The 17,683-nt window shown below is 41.3% G+C and overlaps 1 protein-coding gene across 1 annotated transcript in view; it reads right to left on the bottom strand.

Moving 5' to 3' along the window:
• Positions 1-12,856, bottom strand: part of ADCY5 (adenylate cyclase 5) — a gene marked incomplete at its 5' end in the record, with an annotated part of 57,077 nt that extends 44,221 nt beyond the window's left edge. The window contains 4 exons of the mRNA XM_010072969.1: positions 8,176-8,317; positions 8,717-8,875; positions 12,446-12,573; positions 12,745-12,856. Of these exons, the coding sequence (XP_010071271.1) occupies positions 8,176-8,317; positions 8,717-8,875; positions 12,446-12,573; positions 12,745-12,856 (541 nt within the window). The remainder of the gene's footprint in view (positions 1-8,175; positions 8,318-8,716; positions 8,876-12,445; positions 12,574-12,744) is intronic.
• Between the last annotated feature and the right edge of the window lie 4,827 nt (positions 12,857-17,683).

Raw genomic sequence — 17,683 nt, 5'->3', positions numbered from 1 at the left:
TTTACTTTGATTACCCGCTATTCACTGGAACTTGTACCTGTCAGGATTTGCAAAATACCTGGTGTTATTTCCATGGTAACCAGAGAGTTAAATGTCAAGTGTTATGCTGCCTTAAATTCTTTCTTTTTAAATAAATTTTTTAAAGTGTGTTAAAATTCAGTGCTGGGGAAACTGCCTGATTGACAAGCATGGGAAATCATCTTTTCTTTTCTTGGAAAAAAGAGACAGCTATGATGACATTTCCCATGAGACCACAAGCTCACCACACAGGCACCAAACGTTCCCAGGAATGTAGTGCTGCAGGCTTTGGGCCACTAGGGGACACGGTGCTACAGAAGCCCTGTGCCGGACACCCGACTGGCCCCGTGACAGTAAGCAGCAGCAGTCACTGCCGCCCTGGGCTGCCAGCAAAGATCTTTTTCCACCCAGCCAGGATGACAAGTGTAGGATCTCAAGGAAACTCAGTGGGAGCAAACCTAATGCTGGGGACAACCGTACGTGCTCCCACATTGCACACCCCCAGGAGAGCAAGTGCCTCCCATGTCTCCTCTTGCCCACATTGAACCCACTGCTGTTTCATCTGCAAGAGCTGAAAACTCCAGCACTTGGAACCAGATGAATTTCACATGAGCAATCATGACAGAGCCACTGGATAACCTCCAGGAGAGCTGTGTTTTAAATGTTTCTAAAAATACACTAATGTGATGCAACGCTGATGACCAGATTTGAGTTGGTTTGAGGTTTTGTTTTTTAAAAGTCAGTGCTCTTTATGGTCTCTGCCACCATTTGTAACACTTTCTTGTGTTTTTTCAGTTATGCAACCTTTGTCACAGCTTTGCTTCTTTCTTCTATGTTATGATGTCAGAAAACTAGTAGAAAAGACAGTTTTATTATCTCCAAGCAAATATGTATTGTTTTCAATAACAGAAGTGACACTGTCAATCCATTTTATTACAACTTAGTGAAGGGTTTTCAACCAAAAGGAATCAAAAAACCCAGATGCTGAAACTAGTCTGGGAACCTATAAAAGCAAAGCTGTTTGGTTACATTGGAAATGCCTTTACATCAAGAGATGATAAAAGATACATACAGGAGGTTTCCCCCCATGAGTTAGTAAATTTGGTTAGAATTTGAGAAAAGTCTTAATGCCAAAAAACCAAGCAGATGTACTAACCCCTCTCAGACAGTGAGTGATTCTTCCACCGGGTGCTAGTGACTCTGAAGCGTCACTTGATTAATTCAAAGGGAATAAAAGACCTCATGCATGTTTACTGACACCTCTGGGTAGAGGTAAGGGAGGGACAAACAGGTAAATATATAGTTCTGAGATAATTTCTAACCATGAGGTCAGGCACCATAAATTTTCCATGGCTACATGCACTCTGGCAGTATTTCCCCCCACCCCCTGTTGAAGCTTTCCACTGGGTTGTGAACTATGTTTCAGCAATATTTCCAATCAGATTAAAACACAGATATATACAAGCATAGTGGATTTTTCGTTTCCCACATTATATACTGTGCCTACTATGTTACCTGGTACTATAGGACTTCGATCAATACTTATTCAAAAACAGTTTTTTTAAAACACGATATTTTTAAAAGTTGAGCTAATTTAATTTCTGAAAAATGACTTGTTCAGGGGGTGATGATAATAACAAACTCAAAAATAAGGGATTAGAAGGATCACAGCTCCTCTGTGGAAATTTATGAGGATCCCTCCTCTGTTTCTTCCTGGCTAAGTGACAGCATGAGGACAGCTTGCACACAGGATCACCTAAGGCATAACAAAATTGGAAAGAAGAATAAGGAAAAGGAAGAGATGATACCTTTCAGTCCTACTCATTACAGGTACTACCAACAACAGGAGCAGGTGCAAAAGTTTCTGACAGCGATGAGTTTTTCACATTTAAAGCGGTTAAACTCCAGAAAGCTGTTGTGGGAACTCTTCTAATCTGGAGTCACAAAGAGACTGTAAATCTTATTCCCAGAGGTTTTATTATGTTCCCACTACCAGTTCCCACACACTGAGCTAAAGTAATGCTGCAGCAAGACTGCAGAAATAGCTGTGATTTTCTTATACTTATCAATTGTATCAAGAACGCCTGTTACTTCTTTAGTGTGTGATAGGATTTTCCAACATATTGATCACTATCACCGCAACAAAGCCGTGAAATCTGAGCATGGATCAGCCATTTCAGATTCAGCTACATATTATTCTTTCAATTGTCTCGAAGTCCTATTGATATCTGAATTACACTTCTTGCAGTGCTCCATGCTCCAAACCATTGCCTTCATAAATCTACATGAGGGGAACCCTGCTGAGCTGTGATTGAATTTGTTAAATTGAGGAATCATCACTCTAGATTGATTGTGTTTTAGGAGAGTCACATGCACAACATTTAAAGGACTATTTTGTTTCTTCAGCTGGATGGAGTTCCAGGACATTATTTAGAAAAGAATGAGAATTGTTTTTCTAGGAGTTACAGCCAAAGTTTTGTTGAGCTGTTTTAAGGCCACCATCAACAATCCTTTGTGAAACTGTTGTGTACCTGCTATTGTTAAAAGAAACATCCATGTTTACTGCAATTGAAAGACATTAGAAAAAAATAAACATCTTTTCAGTTTGCCGACAGTATGCACTCAGCACAGTGTGTTTAGTCAGCAGTATTGCTCATCTGTTGACAGTCACATTTTGTTTCCACTTGTGCTCAAAGAAAAGCATTTCCCCAGACTTGTGACAATGTTGAGGACAATAAAACTAAAAAAGCTAAATGTTAAAATCCTATTCACCTGTTCCCCACTCCTCCAAACACATACTTTTCCACCCTTCTCATAAAACTTACATCTATGATTAGAAGTGATGAGAAGAGTAGTTGTGATGGTTCTGCAAACTAGTGCAGCACCTGATCACAAAGAAGAGCAGAAAGTTGCCAACAACCACCAAGTGACGCGCTCTTGTAGAAACTCCAGAAACTGGGGCAGCACAAGAACTGGGACTACTGGATACTACAACAATAATTAAACTGAGTACCGTAGGAACAGCAGGGATGTGATAGGATAGCTGTAACGACTGGGACAGGTGTTTTGAATAAAATGCAGAAGGACAGATATAAAAGTTGTGGAGGTGGAGGTACAGAGTTGTGTGTTAGGAATGCTACAGTCTTCAGGGTACACTTAAAAAAAAAAAAAGTATAACAAGAATGAAGCAAAACCACTCCGTAGAAGGATAAAGACATAGTACTGAGTAGTGCTGGGTAGTTCACTACAATGCCTCAGGGTTAAGTCTGGGAATCAGTAAAGATCTAGGTAACAGTATTGGTAATTCTAGCTGATAATTCACTGTTCATCTGGAAATACAATCTTTCAGATAAAGAATGAAGATGCAAAGCCAGTAATGAAGGAAAGGCAAAGGTCTCCTTGGAGAACTCCTGTATTTCTTTCATGCTAAGTTATTAAATCCCTTAGAAACACTTATCCAAACAAATGAGAAAAATACTGAACAAGGACAGAGGTCACCCTGTGTAAGTCATAGAATCATGGAATGGTTTGGGTTGGAAAGGACCTTAAAGATCATCTAATTCCATCCCCCTGCCATGGGCAGGGACACCTCCCACTAGCCCACGTTGCTCAAAGCCTCATCCAGCCTGGCCTTGAACACCTCCAGGGATGGGGCATCCACAGCTTCTCTGGGCAGCCTGTTCCAATGCCTCACCACCTTCGCAGTAAAAAACTTCCTCCTACTATCTAATCTAAATCTACCCTCTTTCAGCTTAAAGCCATTACCGCTTCTCCTGTTGCTACACTCCCAGATCAAGAGTGCCTGCCCATCTCTCCTGTAGCCCCCTTAAGCACTCTGCTTAAGAAGGCTGCTCTAAGGTCTCCCCGGAGCCTTCTCTTCTCCGGGCTGAACAACCCCAACTCTCTCAGCCTCTCCTCGTATGGGAGGTGCTTCAGCCCTCTGAGTCACCCTATATCATGTGAGGATAACAAAAACTTAAAAATCTACATGACTCTAGAACTGAAGGAACAGATTCTTTCTCTTCAGATAATCACAGATTGCCACAGCAGAGGCAAAAGAGAAGAGGGATCGTAAGTGTAGGGTTATAAATGGAAAACTACTAAGCTGGAAGCAAAACTTAAGTGTGATGTGCTGAAGTCATAAAGAAAACTGTCAACTGCAATTTCAGTTCTGGTAACAGATCCTTTTAATAACTATTTAGTCAGGGATCATGACACAGAACTTGCAGAGCAGCAAATGCTGGGCTTGGATTAATAGCCTCGAGAGCATCCAAGTTCTTCTGAACAGAAAAAATACAGTAGCTCTCACTGGCCTTGTTTTTTCCATAGAGCATCTGAGAGAGTGCAGTGCTGGAGTCTAATGGCTAAGACAGATGAGGAACACAAAGCTGGGCAAAGAGCTGGTTTCCAGTGAAATGGCAAGAGACGGTTTTGAATCAGGAAGTATTAAGCTGGATGAAAGTTACTAGCAGAGTTACTCAATGATTAGTCTTGGGGCAGATTTTCTTGTCACATCTGGCACCAAGTGTAGCAATGACAGAAGAGGCAGAGGTAGTATTTAATAGATAAGAAAAAAGGGAGTATTAGCACCTGACGTTTGAGGACTGACATAGTTGAAATGGGATCTGAGACATTCAAGTGCACAAAATGCATGATCATTCACTTAGAGATTACAGTCAGAAACTTCACTTCACTATCAGGAATCACATCAGTTCATCACGGAATAAATATCAGACACCAAGATAATGCAACTATGTAAAAGGTAAAGGTTTCCTTTGATGATCACGAAAATGAAGAGCTTGCTGTGAGAGCTTGTGCTTGTCTCTTCTTCATTGTGAGAATATATTAGAAGAGTTTGTGCCAGGAGAAAAAAGGCTGAGAGGGAGAAAGCGGATACAATCGCTGTCTGACAGCAGACACCAGACAACCAGAGCAATCAGGTTTTAGAGCAGCCCACTGTTAGCACTAACGGGGGCAAACAAACCCCAGCAAAAAATTCAACAGACCTTCACTGTGGAGCCTGCTAATTTTATGACAACAATTACTTTATATATATATATAAATACTTATATATATATATGTATATGTGTGTATTTATAGGTTCACATGACAATGAAGTGCATGGCATCCTTTGTATCTCACACAATTAAGACTGTTTTATATTTTAATTATAAAAACCCTAGCTTAAGGAATTGAAAGCAAACACAAGGAAAATAAATTTGGAACTTTGGAGCTATGCTTTCAAAAAAACCCATAAACACTTTTATCTAGGGGAATGTAACACTACAATAATAAAAGAGACTCCTGCACTGCTCTGGAGTATCTGAGCACTGCCTTCTTCACAGGCAATTGCTCACCCACAAGAGCAGCAGCATCACAGGACAGGGCAAACGAAAGGTGAAAGTGGATCTGGAGGTAAAAATGAGGAGGGAGAAACGTAAACAGACTGGATTTTAAAACTTTGCCGTTTATTCTTTTTCGATATACAACAACTCTTCTGTGTACCAGATAGAAAACAAGGACTACATTTTCATCTCTAGAGATGTTATTTAAAGACTGAGTGATCAGAATCTAGCTTTTTTTCCCCTAAAACTCAAATAAATATATTCCAGTGAACAGCATCCTTAGGAAGGGAAAAAACCCTATTTTCAAAGAAGAAGCTAGTCTGAGTTCCTGGAACAAAAACATTAAATAAATGTTCCTCCCATTTACTCTGTGCCAAAGAAATGGCATTAACACAATGAAAAAGTCAAATAAACAAAAAAAGACAGGAAATTTAAAGTTATGGCTCCCCATGGCAACAGTAAGTAAAAAGGGTATGAAGCAGATGCCGCTACATTTTACACATTCATCATAACTCCTGGCATTGTTGGGTTTCTGTGGCTGTGGAACCGATGGACCAGGTATTCATAAAATTCAAGTCTGCCTGTGTGAACTGAGGAATAGCTCAGGCAAACAGTTACTTGGGTCAACTATGCACCTGCTCGGAGGTCAATGCAAATCCTGTGCCTTGTGTGTGAGGACAGCACCGACCCAGACACGACTCACAGGAACCCATTACTAAGTTAGGTGAATATTTTATGGCCATTACTGGAATAGACTGAACTGAAAACCTGGCTAAATACATCACAAGAAGTCATTAAAATCAAACAGAAATGGAAGGAAAAAGTGAAGTGCTAGAACTTTGTCTAGCATCGAGCAAAATATTCAAGACTGACTGAGCTGATTATGGGAGAAAGCTTTTCTCACTTTGGATCTTCATATTATGTGAAATAATGAGTTTCTAAAGAGGGAGGGAACTTTAAAGTATTCATAAAGGGATAAAAAATGGCTATGGGAGCAAGAAAGTTGCAGCAGTATGGGCAAACCATGAGCCCCTCAAACTCTAAACACTAATATCCATCACCTTGGGTAGCAGTTTCTCTGTTTCAATTTAGCACAACAATTACATAGGCCATACACGTCTGCAATTCTTTGCTACTCTGGGATGCAGCATGTTAGAGCAGCATTATAGTAGGGCCCAGAGACTTCAGCTAAGGGCTACACTGTGTAACAGAGCTGCAATAAATACATATAAAGCAGTGAAAGAATGAGGAAGGAGAACCCATTTTATTTTACCATGGAAAATCAAGGCACAAAAATACAAGTTCCTCAAAATCTAAGTCTGGAATGGAATCTACATCTCTCCTGAGTCTCTGTCCAGTCTCCCAGTTAAAAAGACAGCCCTCTGTTCAAATATGAAATCAAGTCCCAAATGCTCTGTGTCTCTATTTTTGAGTCTTTTGTCTACACCAGCAAGGAGCAGAATCCTGATCTTAGGTCTTCCTCTTGTCTCCAGAGAAACTTTCAGTTCTCCGCAAGAACAGGCAGACAACTTAAGAAGTCAATATAGCTTCTCCATTCCAAGAGATGAGGCTTGACCATAAGGGTATTTTGGTTTGTGTTCTTTATTCTACCCAGCAAAGAAGAAGTGGTTTAGGTATAAACATCAGCTGGCCCACTGACAGGCAGTGATGTTCAGGAAACAATAATCTTGCACCGCAAGCTCTAATCCTCTTTTGAAGATTGACAATTGTTAATGAGATTTATTTTAGGAGCAGATAGAAACCAAAACATCAGCTTCTCTCTTTAGTAGATGATAAGGGATTTTCTTAGAGATTTTTTACACAATATCCATTAAGGAGATTTGAGGCTCCCATTCTCTCAGGATATGAGGCAATAGTAGCAAAGTATTTCTGTATAGGTGTTAGTTATTCAAATCAATCATGCTATTGGAACATGTTACAAACACTAATTCATTTATTCTCATGGTATTCATATTTACACCTATGGGAAGGTTTAATTGGTCTTAGATTCAGAAATATTTGAAATTATTTTCAGTTCAGGCCAATCTTTTTTGCTTCCCCATATTGTGAGTAGCTAAGTAGTGTCTATAGCGCAGAAATTACTTATGAGAAATTCTACTGGCTAGGCTCAACTAGATGATCAAAAAGGTCCTTTTCTAATATTACAGTTTACCATTATTTAAAAGAATACAAATTAGTGATAACATCAACCTATTTTCTGTTACTGGCAGTGTCACAATAAGAAGATATATTGGCTCAAGTCCACCTGAGTTTGACTTGACTCAAGTTCAAGTCAGTAATATGCCCTAATAGCCTTATTTTGTGCAGTTTGACCCATGTTGTAGTAGTAGGTATGATCTCATCCCACTGTCACAGTGATCATCCATCATTACAGTGGGCCAGATTTTCCCATCTTCAGAAACAGAGGCTGAAAAGTAATGACAAGAACTGCTCTGTCTTTATGTTCACGGCAATATGGTGAGCAGGTGGACAAAAACACTTCTGTCTATAATCTGACAGAGAAGAGACATTTGTGGTTTTAATCTATTGCTTTAAGAACTTGTACAAGTATCAAATTTAATTGAAAAAATACATACAGATATTAACAATATTCTTAAAAAATATTTTGAAAACAAGTCAGGACAGTTTCTTTGCTAGAACTAGAAAGTACTTGGTGCAGAAACCTTATGTAGAAGGTGGCTACATTCCCTTCTATGCACGCAAAAGGCTAGCGTTCACTCTACTTTGGTTTCTTGGAGACCATCTAGTTATTGAAAGTATCTAAAACCTTAATTAGTTTGTTTAGTCTTACCCGTTTCTGGCTGCACCGTACAATCAAGAAGGTCTCAATACTGTGCTCCTTCAGATAAGCATTGCGTTCCCCTCCAAAGCCCAGCTCCACCTCGTAGTCTCCATTGAGATAGTTCAGGGTTGCTTTAGTTATGTGGATGCGCCTTGAATGAGACAAAAGACAAGCCAGTTTTGTAGGCTTGGAAAATTATCACCTGAAAAGGCAGCGCCTGTCAGTGACAGGTTCCATGTACTGGAACAAGCAAGTAACAAAACCCAACTTATTTAGCCACGTCACTACTCTTGCAGATGTAGTACAGGAGTTCAATCTATTTTAAATGAAGCAGGTCAGGAGGCATCTTCTTAAAGAGAGAGGTGTTCACAGTAAGCATCTTACACATTGAACAAACAGTAGACACACGCTAAAAACACTGCACCCACAGTTCATTTTACAGCAGACATACAGACTCTCTGAACCTCCTTCCCCCACTTCTCCACCTCGCTGTGACATGTCGGACACAAAACAACACACGGATTAATGTGACAGCTTTGAAGTAACTTACCCAGCTTTGCCTCCTGCTTCCATGTGGTTGGCTAACGTAACATCGTTGGACCACACATCAAACTGCCACTTCCTAAGGCCCAAGACCCCGCAGTGAACTCTCCCGCTGTGGATTCCAACCCTCATGTTGACATTTACTCCTGTCACCTCCCGGACTAATCTGAAAAGAGGTATGGGAAAAAAGGACATCACTAAGAACTGCATGGCTGTAGTCAGTGGTACAAACTTGCACCCACAACACAAAAATCCATAATGACCCATATATTATTCACGCATACCCACAGTGCTGCTCATACACAGAGGACAACAAAACCAGAGTGGCTGCACTGCTTTTCAATGGCCTGGCTGGCCAAGCAGAGCACTGATTAGAAAGGGGAGCCGTTAGAGTAAATCCATGTACTCTGAACTCATGGTCAAGTCGCAAACTCATTAAAAAAATAATCTTTGGGGCAGTAAAAGGAATAAAGTGCTGGTCTCTGATTTCCATACCAATGCTGGACATAACCTGCCAATACTCAGCCTCATTAAGAGTAATAACATGTTGCAAAGAGAAAAAGGAAATGATTTCAGAGATTTTAATTTGTCTGTATGGCACCAGGCATCATGTCTTCCACAGATGAAATACGATATGTGTGCGAAATACCTCACTGCAGCTGGAAACCTTGAACAGTCTTACAGCTGCAGTCAGAGCAGCAAAACCAGAGAACCACATCTACTGCAGTCCCTCCAAACAGGCAGCTACAAATACTCAAGCTCTGATTTTAATGAGGTTTTGGATGCTCTGCTTACTCCCAAAATGACTGCTGGAATTCTTTGTGGGTTTTGGCCTTTTAGGGCAAAAGTTAACTTCAAGAGCTGTTCACATGGAAAATATATTTAGGAATGTGGGTAGGGGAAAGTCTTGATGAGGCCATCAGAACAACTCTGCTTCTTGTTATTGCTGATCACTTCATTCCCAGATTGTCCATGTTTTACAGGCAGCATAGTCCTTTCCTTTGAGTTGTTTCTTGTAGCACGAAGTTGTACATTATACCTATCAGATTTCAATCTCTTTGGTTTTCAGATTCATCTAGTCCTTTTTAGATAACATCCTCTGGACAGTAAGTCCTCCCGTCTTCCTAACATCAACACAGATTTAATATTTATGCTTCAGTTATTAATGAAAATGAATGTTTAAAAATAGACCAATTCTGGACTGTAGTTCACTCCTCACAGTGTAATATGCCCCTTAAAAGGCTGCTCAAGATGACTTCTCATTTAAGTAGCTTTTACCCTCTTACAGTTCCTTTTTCCTTACACTCCCTATCTTATGTTTCACTATCTACTCGCTGAAGTGACATTCATTATTTTTACTAATAAGCAGCAGAGATTCTCTAGCAGGGAAGGGAAGCTACATATGGGTAAGGTGCCACAGGCTTACGAACTGAAAAATCTCCAACCACAACACTTGGGAAAGCAGCAGGAACCGGGGTAATGAAAATGCAGCTGTGGCCATAACCCTTGCAAGGACAACACCTTGTGGTGTGGATACAGAACTGGGGAGCGAGGAAGAACGTGCTGCACGCGTGCTAGAAACCCCACTGCGCCCTCTGCCAAGCCATGTTACTGATACGAGACCAGGGAACTTCTCCCAGCAGAGTTGTTGATGTGAAGGTGACTTTCTCCAGACTTTGCATCAAACAAAAGACTTTGGTTATCCTTTATAGTCAAATGAAATAACCCTTGTTACCTTTCTTTTTTTAAAAAAAAGTTAATTTATACCAGTAGTACAACGAGTATCATTCTTTCTTTCTGATCTGGGGTAACACTCCCTGCTGTTATTGTGCCCAGATGAAATCAGGCTATGAGCAGGGCCCAGTGCTGGTGAAACCTGCAATCAAATGTTCAGTAGCTATTGGTTACCTTAATTGTGAAACCTCTTATCTTGATCCTTAGGGGAAGAGGATGTGGGGGGGAAGCTGGGGTAGTGAGAACAGAGTCACCTTCCAGACTTATTAAGAGATAAGACTGTTAAATGCATTTATCATACATCAAGTGGGAAACAAGTTTTAAAGGCTGCTGATGAGCTATTGGTAAACAAACACTGAGTGCACTTCAGCTCCATGTTTATTTCAAGGTAATGTGTGTTGCAGTTAGTCAATGAAGTCTAGACATCCTGGTGTTACTCAGCGTTTTGGGGGATTACACAGCAACGGGTCAAGGTCTCTGGATTTCATCAGGCCAACAACTACAGCAGAAAGTGAGACTTTTCTGGGCAATGTACAGTGTCTTCTTTGTAAGGCTGGTGGCTAAGAATTGCTGCTGCTTTCTTGTGTTTGACAAGACCTGCCGCTAAATTGTACTTCACCTGGAAGAAACAGCATCCTTTCAAGGGCTACTGAAAACGAGTTGCAACTCCTTTTATTTTGTGTTTTGCATACAAACTCCAAAAGGAGACTGGAGCAAAGCAGCAGAGTTTAAAACCAGGAAATGAAAGGTAGGAAGTCTTGACAGTGTACTCTGTACAAAGCAAGGGAATGCTGCACTCTACTCTTTGAATGGGGTCTGCTGGGTGAAAACACTGCTTTTCAAACTATGTATCTACGTTATGAAAACAAGGCTGAACAGTGTGGGTGGGTATTCATGTCCTTGCACAAATTTATATGATAAATATGTACTGTATCAAGCTCAGCAAACAGGTAGCTCTAGTTTTTATGAACACGAAGTGGAAACTCCGTCAATTTACTGAATGGAATGAGAACAGAACTGCATAGAGATCTTCTACTTCTCTGTTGTTGCTACTGATACTTCAGAAGATGCTTTCACAAAATAAAAAAACTAGAAGAGAAGGGAAAAAGAAGCAGAGCCTCTGTGCAGCAAGGATGGTGTAGACATTAAGGTCAGCTCAGTTACCATCCGAAACCGACTGAATTCTGTGCCTAAACTTGCATGCACTCAGGATGACCCAATTTATCTTCCCTCCCTGAATTCTAAAAGAATTGGCTTGTGAAAGCTCATGTCCAATGCAAACAATATTCAACATTGTCTGCAATCCTCCAAGTGATATAACTAGATATGGGTCTCATATTTGTTACTCTCTAAAGACAGGAATGGTCTGGACAAACACTGGATTGCTAGTCTGATCTCAGGAGCAGCAAAAACTTCAAAACAGATATAAAAATGAAAAATAAAGATGGGGAAGTAAGTGGAAATAAAGTAAAAAGCACCACAGATCGGTCCCAGTCTGTGCCAGACTGACTTTATGGCTTTCTTCAATAATTAATTTAACTAAAGCAAGAAAGTCTTGAATCTGACCTTTTTGGAAAAGGGACACATGAAGAAGGATTAGTTAAACTAGAGAAGACAGACCTTAGCAGAGGAATTGTAAGGTGAGTAAAAAGCTGGTTTAAAGACAGATAAGAGAAGAGTGACTGAAATTCAATAACATTATTAATCCTCTGATTTCACATTGCTGTAATTGACTGGAAATCTCCTTTGGAATGAGACTTCCAGTAACTACAGTAACCTTTGACTTTCTCATGAGGAGACTGAGCTGTGATATCCACATGGCTGTAATGGACTCAGTGTCTGTCCTTCTGCTGCCAAACCTTTACTGCATTTTGTTTTCTTGTTCCAGCTGGTCTCCCTCCCTGGTTTTGGCTACCTCGCTACTAATATAAGGAAGACCTAAGAGGAAAAAGAATCTACTTGCTATTCATTCTGAAATTCTCATGGGGAATATGGTACTTACGAGATGGCCTCTATCATATCCATTCCCATTTCAACACAGCAGTGTGCATGGTCAGCTCTTGCTTCCGGCAACCCAGACACACAGTAATAGCAATCACCCAAGATCTTGATACGTAAACAGTGGTTCTCCTAAAAAAATAATGATAATAATAAAGGAGAGAGAAGCATTCAGCGTATACTCATGCTTGCAATAGCTTGCCTTTTAGGGCAGTGAATATTTACAGAAATCCAGTGAACCAGCACAGTATGTCATTCTTGCAACAGGAAAAAAATATATCAGAATTATAATAGAAAACTTACAGCTGCTAGCTTATCAAATCTGGCAAAGAGCTCGTTCAGCGTCATGACCAGCTCCTGAGCAGTGCACTGGGAGGCCAGACTTGTGAAACCCTCTATGTCTGCAAAGAGGATGCTTGGGAAAAAAGAGAAAAAAAATATGAAAGTGTCATAAATTTTTTTGCTGATATTTGTGTAAGTTCTGGAGTAGAAGTCCAGGGATGGGGACGCAGGTAGAAGTGTCCCAGCTCTATAGCAGCAACGAGATAAGCACCCCTAATGCCACCTTATGCTACAGCCTCTATCACATGTAAAGCCCTGAGGGGCACAGCCTCATCCTCTCCAGAGGTTAGAAAGGGTGAGAAAATCCACAAGCGTTTCATCCCTCCACCCCTGACCCATGTCCAGAAAATTTACAGTACGCTGGGAGCTGGTGGTGGCCTGATAATGCTATCAATCATTAACAACGAGGCACTCCTACACAATGACCAGATTAGCCCAGCTATAAATTCAACACTTACCCATTCTGTTCACATTCCTCAACCTCTCAGCTCAATAGCATTGCCTGTGTCTTAACTCCACTGCAGAAAATCCACACTCCTCTGTCCGCTTTCCCCGCTGCCAAAGTGCAGCCACTAAAAAAAATCCCTCCCTAGTGAATAACCCCAACCTGCCTACCACAGCTGTCACTCCCGCTTTGGTGATCTGCTTCCGCGCATGCACCCCAGCCCCGTGGCTGGCAGCACCCTGCCCTGTACCATGGGCTTGGCAGACACGGGCTCCTGCGATGCTATAAAAGTGCAAAGCTGTGTGTGGTGGTCTACCATGAAATAATAAAATATAAAAATCATAATTTTCCATACAGGAACACTTATGAAGCAGTTGATTTCTTCTTTGAAGTTGATTATTGCATCAAGCTGTACTTGAATAGGAAGAGAAATTAAAAGTGTTAATTAAAAATTAACAAGCATTTTGGAATTGTTTCTTCTTTGTAAAATAAAACTCCAACATGTTTTAAGCAAATTGCAGAGGCTATGTTTTCAGTTGGAATTCCCTGCAATGTCTTCAGATAGAAAGCAAAGACAACAAAAATATTTTCAGAAGCATTTTTTGCAAAAATCCTGAAACACATTTCAATTCTGGCATGCTTTTCATATTTTCCTTCTACATTTCAGTTCCAATAAATCATTAACCAAACATATTGCATTAAATATTTCTTTGTCAGTCAGACTGAAACTAAAAAGTACAAGAAAAAAAAAACAAGAGAGGAATGCAGGGATGTCCGAATCAAAATATACTTTGCCATTTTTTAAACACTTAAGAAAACACACACAAAATAAATCAAGATTTCACATATTTACAAACAAAAGTAAACCTCCCAAAGAAATGCACTTGAAACCGACTGAAATCTTAGAGATGTCTCTGCTGCTGGCTAAGCAGCTTAAGTACGTATTAATATGCAATGTACAAATAGGAAATATCTCCAGTTTTTGTGGAAGTAACAAAACGTATCTTGTTGCAAGCATGTTACTCTTCCAGCATGGGGCAAATTGCAAATTCCTCACTTGTGGACATGTTCACACTCTTTGCTTGCATGCAGGTAGTAAGAGCTGTGTGTTATAATAGGAATATAGAGCAATTGCTACTCTGCTGTTCAGATAGCAATAGGTATATTTGAAAATACTACACAGGGGTGCCCTGAGCCACCTCCTCATGCCTGATTCAGAAAATTAGTGCTAGGACAGCATCCTAATGGATAAATGACTATAGGTTGCCCCCTCCTTTCCCTATTACTGTCATGCCAGATAGTGGATCAGACATTCTTAGAAGTTAAATCACAGCAATATTTTCAGCCAGGCAAATGAAGTAATCAGCAGAGACCTATGGAGCCAACCTAGCACAGATTTATGCCTTTTCAAATTGAAGCTACTTGATTACAACATTTTCTCAAACTTGTAACCTTCTATGGGTGACCAGCAAATTGCTCTTTGTTCAAATTCGGCAGCTATCTCCTTCATCTTGATCCTTGTCTTGCACTTCCAAGGACAGCACAGTTGCAGCTCCACATGCAGATCTGGCCGAATTCTAGAAAACTACAATTACAAGCAACTACAAAAGGGTTTATTATGAGAATAAAAACTGGAAAGGTTGCACAACGGGACTCAGAAATGCATTCTGCACATAAGCCAGTAGCAATACTGGATAGTTAATATTGTCTGATGCCTCTGTTAGGAAGACAGCATTTACTACATGAGGTGCTTCTCCGAAAGAGTAAACAGGGATGCATGAAACAATTTCAACAAAGCCAGTGTGATTATTTTGGAGAAGGAAGTCAAGGAAAAAGAAGTTTGGTTTTATCTAAAGTAAAAGAATGAATGACAAGTATTTTTTTAGATGCTTCAAGTCTCTCCTCACTCTTGAACATGGACATGACACTTGGCAATAAAGGGAAGAGCTTCATCTGGCACATGTCTTTTGCTCTTTATATGAAAACCTACTCAGAATTGGTTACGTGTTAAGTCTTTTGCATGACTCAGTCTTTGCACACTTTGTGATTAACATGAACATATCTACCTGCATGGTCCATCCCTTTGCCTCTTTTCCATGTCAGCTATCCAAGTAACACATGAACCTGTTGCAGCACCTGGGCATATTCCACTACAGGCTTTAGAAGCTGTGTGACCTGCTCCGCTGCCATATAGCTATGCCACTGAGCTATCAGAAGACACTGCCTGGGACACATGGGCTGCAGGGAATGGAAAACCTCATCATGGTATGGAAAGGACCACATGGGAGATGGCAGAAGACAGAGCAGTGATCTGGGAACTGAAGACAGAGAGGGGAAAGACACATTTGTGGCAGGAGACTGGAGAAAGAACAACACACGACTGTCAGAGAAACCAGCCCTTGCAAACAGGAACACAGCCTGAAGCCTCTCTGTCCTCTGCCCTCAACAGAGAGCTCTGAAAGCCACTAAATCCCATTTTACTCCTCCTGCCTAATCTGTTCCCTCCACACAATCCTGCCAGCACCGCAGCTCCAACAGCAGAGACAACAACCAGGTTTATCGGTCCCAACCCTGCTAATGACCTGGAAGGGAGGAACGGGGACCTGTGTACGCGGTGGTGTGCCACGCCACTTCTATTCCATTTGTCATTAGCCCCAGTACCCCTTAAATTCAGTCTTCTCCCTGTAAACTACCCAACAGCCCAGAAATACCTATGAAAAAAGTAGATTTCTCTTACAATAGCCATCATGGAACAGCACATGATCCTCATCCTGTATTTAGTCAGAGCTTTTCTTTAAAAACAAAGCCCACTGTATCTCCTTTCACACACAACATCTACACAGTGATGTTGCAAGAGCATCTCCCAGTCTTGCCAGTACACCTCATCCAGACTTAGGTGCCTTAACACACAGCTTCCCCACTACCCTTAGGTCCTCACTCCACACTTCAGTCTTCCATGTCAGACTACACTTAACAATGAAAATATTTTATTAAAGGACAATGGTGATGGATGATTGTGATGAAGGGGACAACTCAAGCCAACTATTTGTCAGTCTTCAGAGGGCAAGGCATTTCCTTGCTGGTGGGAGCACAATGCCAGTAATAGGCCTTTGCTGTGCCAAAATGTGGGGTAAATGACAGTGGTCAACAAAAGGTCAAACAGAATAATTTTTATAGCTATAAAATATCATGAGATAAGTAAGGCAGTGGTTTAGAAGTACGATTAGCTGAAGCTGACTGGAAGGGATTGACCACACAATCTGCAGCCTGGGCGTCAGCAACTATTATCAGGCCTGGGTCCCAGTCCCTTCATCTGGAAGGCTCCTGCTTTCTGGAAAAAACAGTTTAGCATGTAATTAAAATGTTGTAATGGCTTCAGAGCTCTTGATGTATTTTCCACTCCGTCACTGCTTTCACATTTACCATCTGATTGGGTTTTGTCCAGTAGTAACCAGGGTATGACCTCAAAAAGACAAAAAACTGGTTTATTTCTGGGAAAGACAGACAAGAAAAGGAGAGTTATCATTCATTTTATAAGCTTTTTTTAAAAAAATTATTTCTGTTTAACTTTGGTTGAAAATACCACAAATTGTGTTACAGGGTAGAGGTGAATACTTTCCTAAGCTCTGATTTCAGCTCCTATTTCCAGCAAGGACTGCCTCAAGATTTCGTAGCTGTTCAAGGCAAGATCAGTTTTGGGCCTGTTGCCCTAACTGGCTCATGACACTGACAGGGATGAAAGATGAAAAGGAGCTTGGGTAGCTTCCAGGTCCTGCCATCCTCCCCTCTGCATAGGGACCAGCCTGATACCTGTCTGCTCTTGCCAAGCCCCAGGCAGGACAGCAGGAAAGGCAGATACATGGACTGAAGCATCCCCGTGCCGCTGGCTCCTGCTGATTCCACGAGCCCAGGGCTGATGGGCAGCACAGGGCAAGCTGGGCATGCAGCTCTAGTTGCTGCTGCCACTGGGATGCCAGCCTCTGCCTGAGCTTGGCCCTTCCCAAAACCACCACCACACCTGTGGACTGTGAGACCTCCATGAGCAGGATGTCTAGATGCTTTTTGCAGAGTGCTTCACGTAGCTGCAAAGGCAGAGTAAGGTGAAAGGGAGAGAAGAGCTGCTAAGCCAAGAAGAGAAAATTCCCAAAGTGCTGAGCTCAGCTTTCCCATTTTTTGGTCTATAATGCATTCACAGAATAGTTATGATAAAGATGAATGGGCAGCTCAGGTACCAGCAGAAGCCTCAGTGCACCACTCCAGAGATCAGCAGTGTGAGCCTGCCCAGCTTGGGCTGCTTTCACTCTCTGTGCTCAGGTCCATCCCACTGCACCATGAGTCCTACGACTACAGGCGATTTCAAACTAGCTCCTGTAATTCAGGTGATCCTTGCTGTGACTGCACTGCTAACATACCCAGAGGCAGAAGCATCACAGGATCTTTCAGATGGCAAAGGAG

This window comes from Pterocles gutturalis, unplaced genomic scaffold, assembly GCF_000699245.1.
Source record: "Pterocles gutturalis isolate BGI_N339 unplaced genomic scaffold, ASM69924v1 scaffold46292, whole genome shotgun sequence".
Classification (NCBI taxonomy): domain Eukaryota; kingdom Metazoa; phylum Chordata; class Aves; order Pterocliformes; family Pteroclidae; genus Pterocles; species Pterocles gutturalis.
The sequence above is the reverse complement of the archived record's forward strand: the minus strand, read 5'-3'. Positions and strand labels throughout refer to the sequence as shown.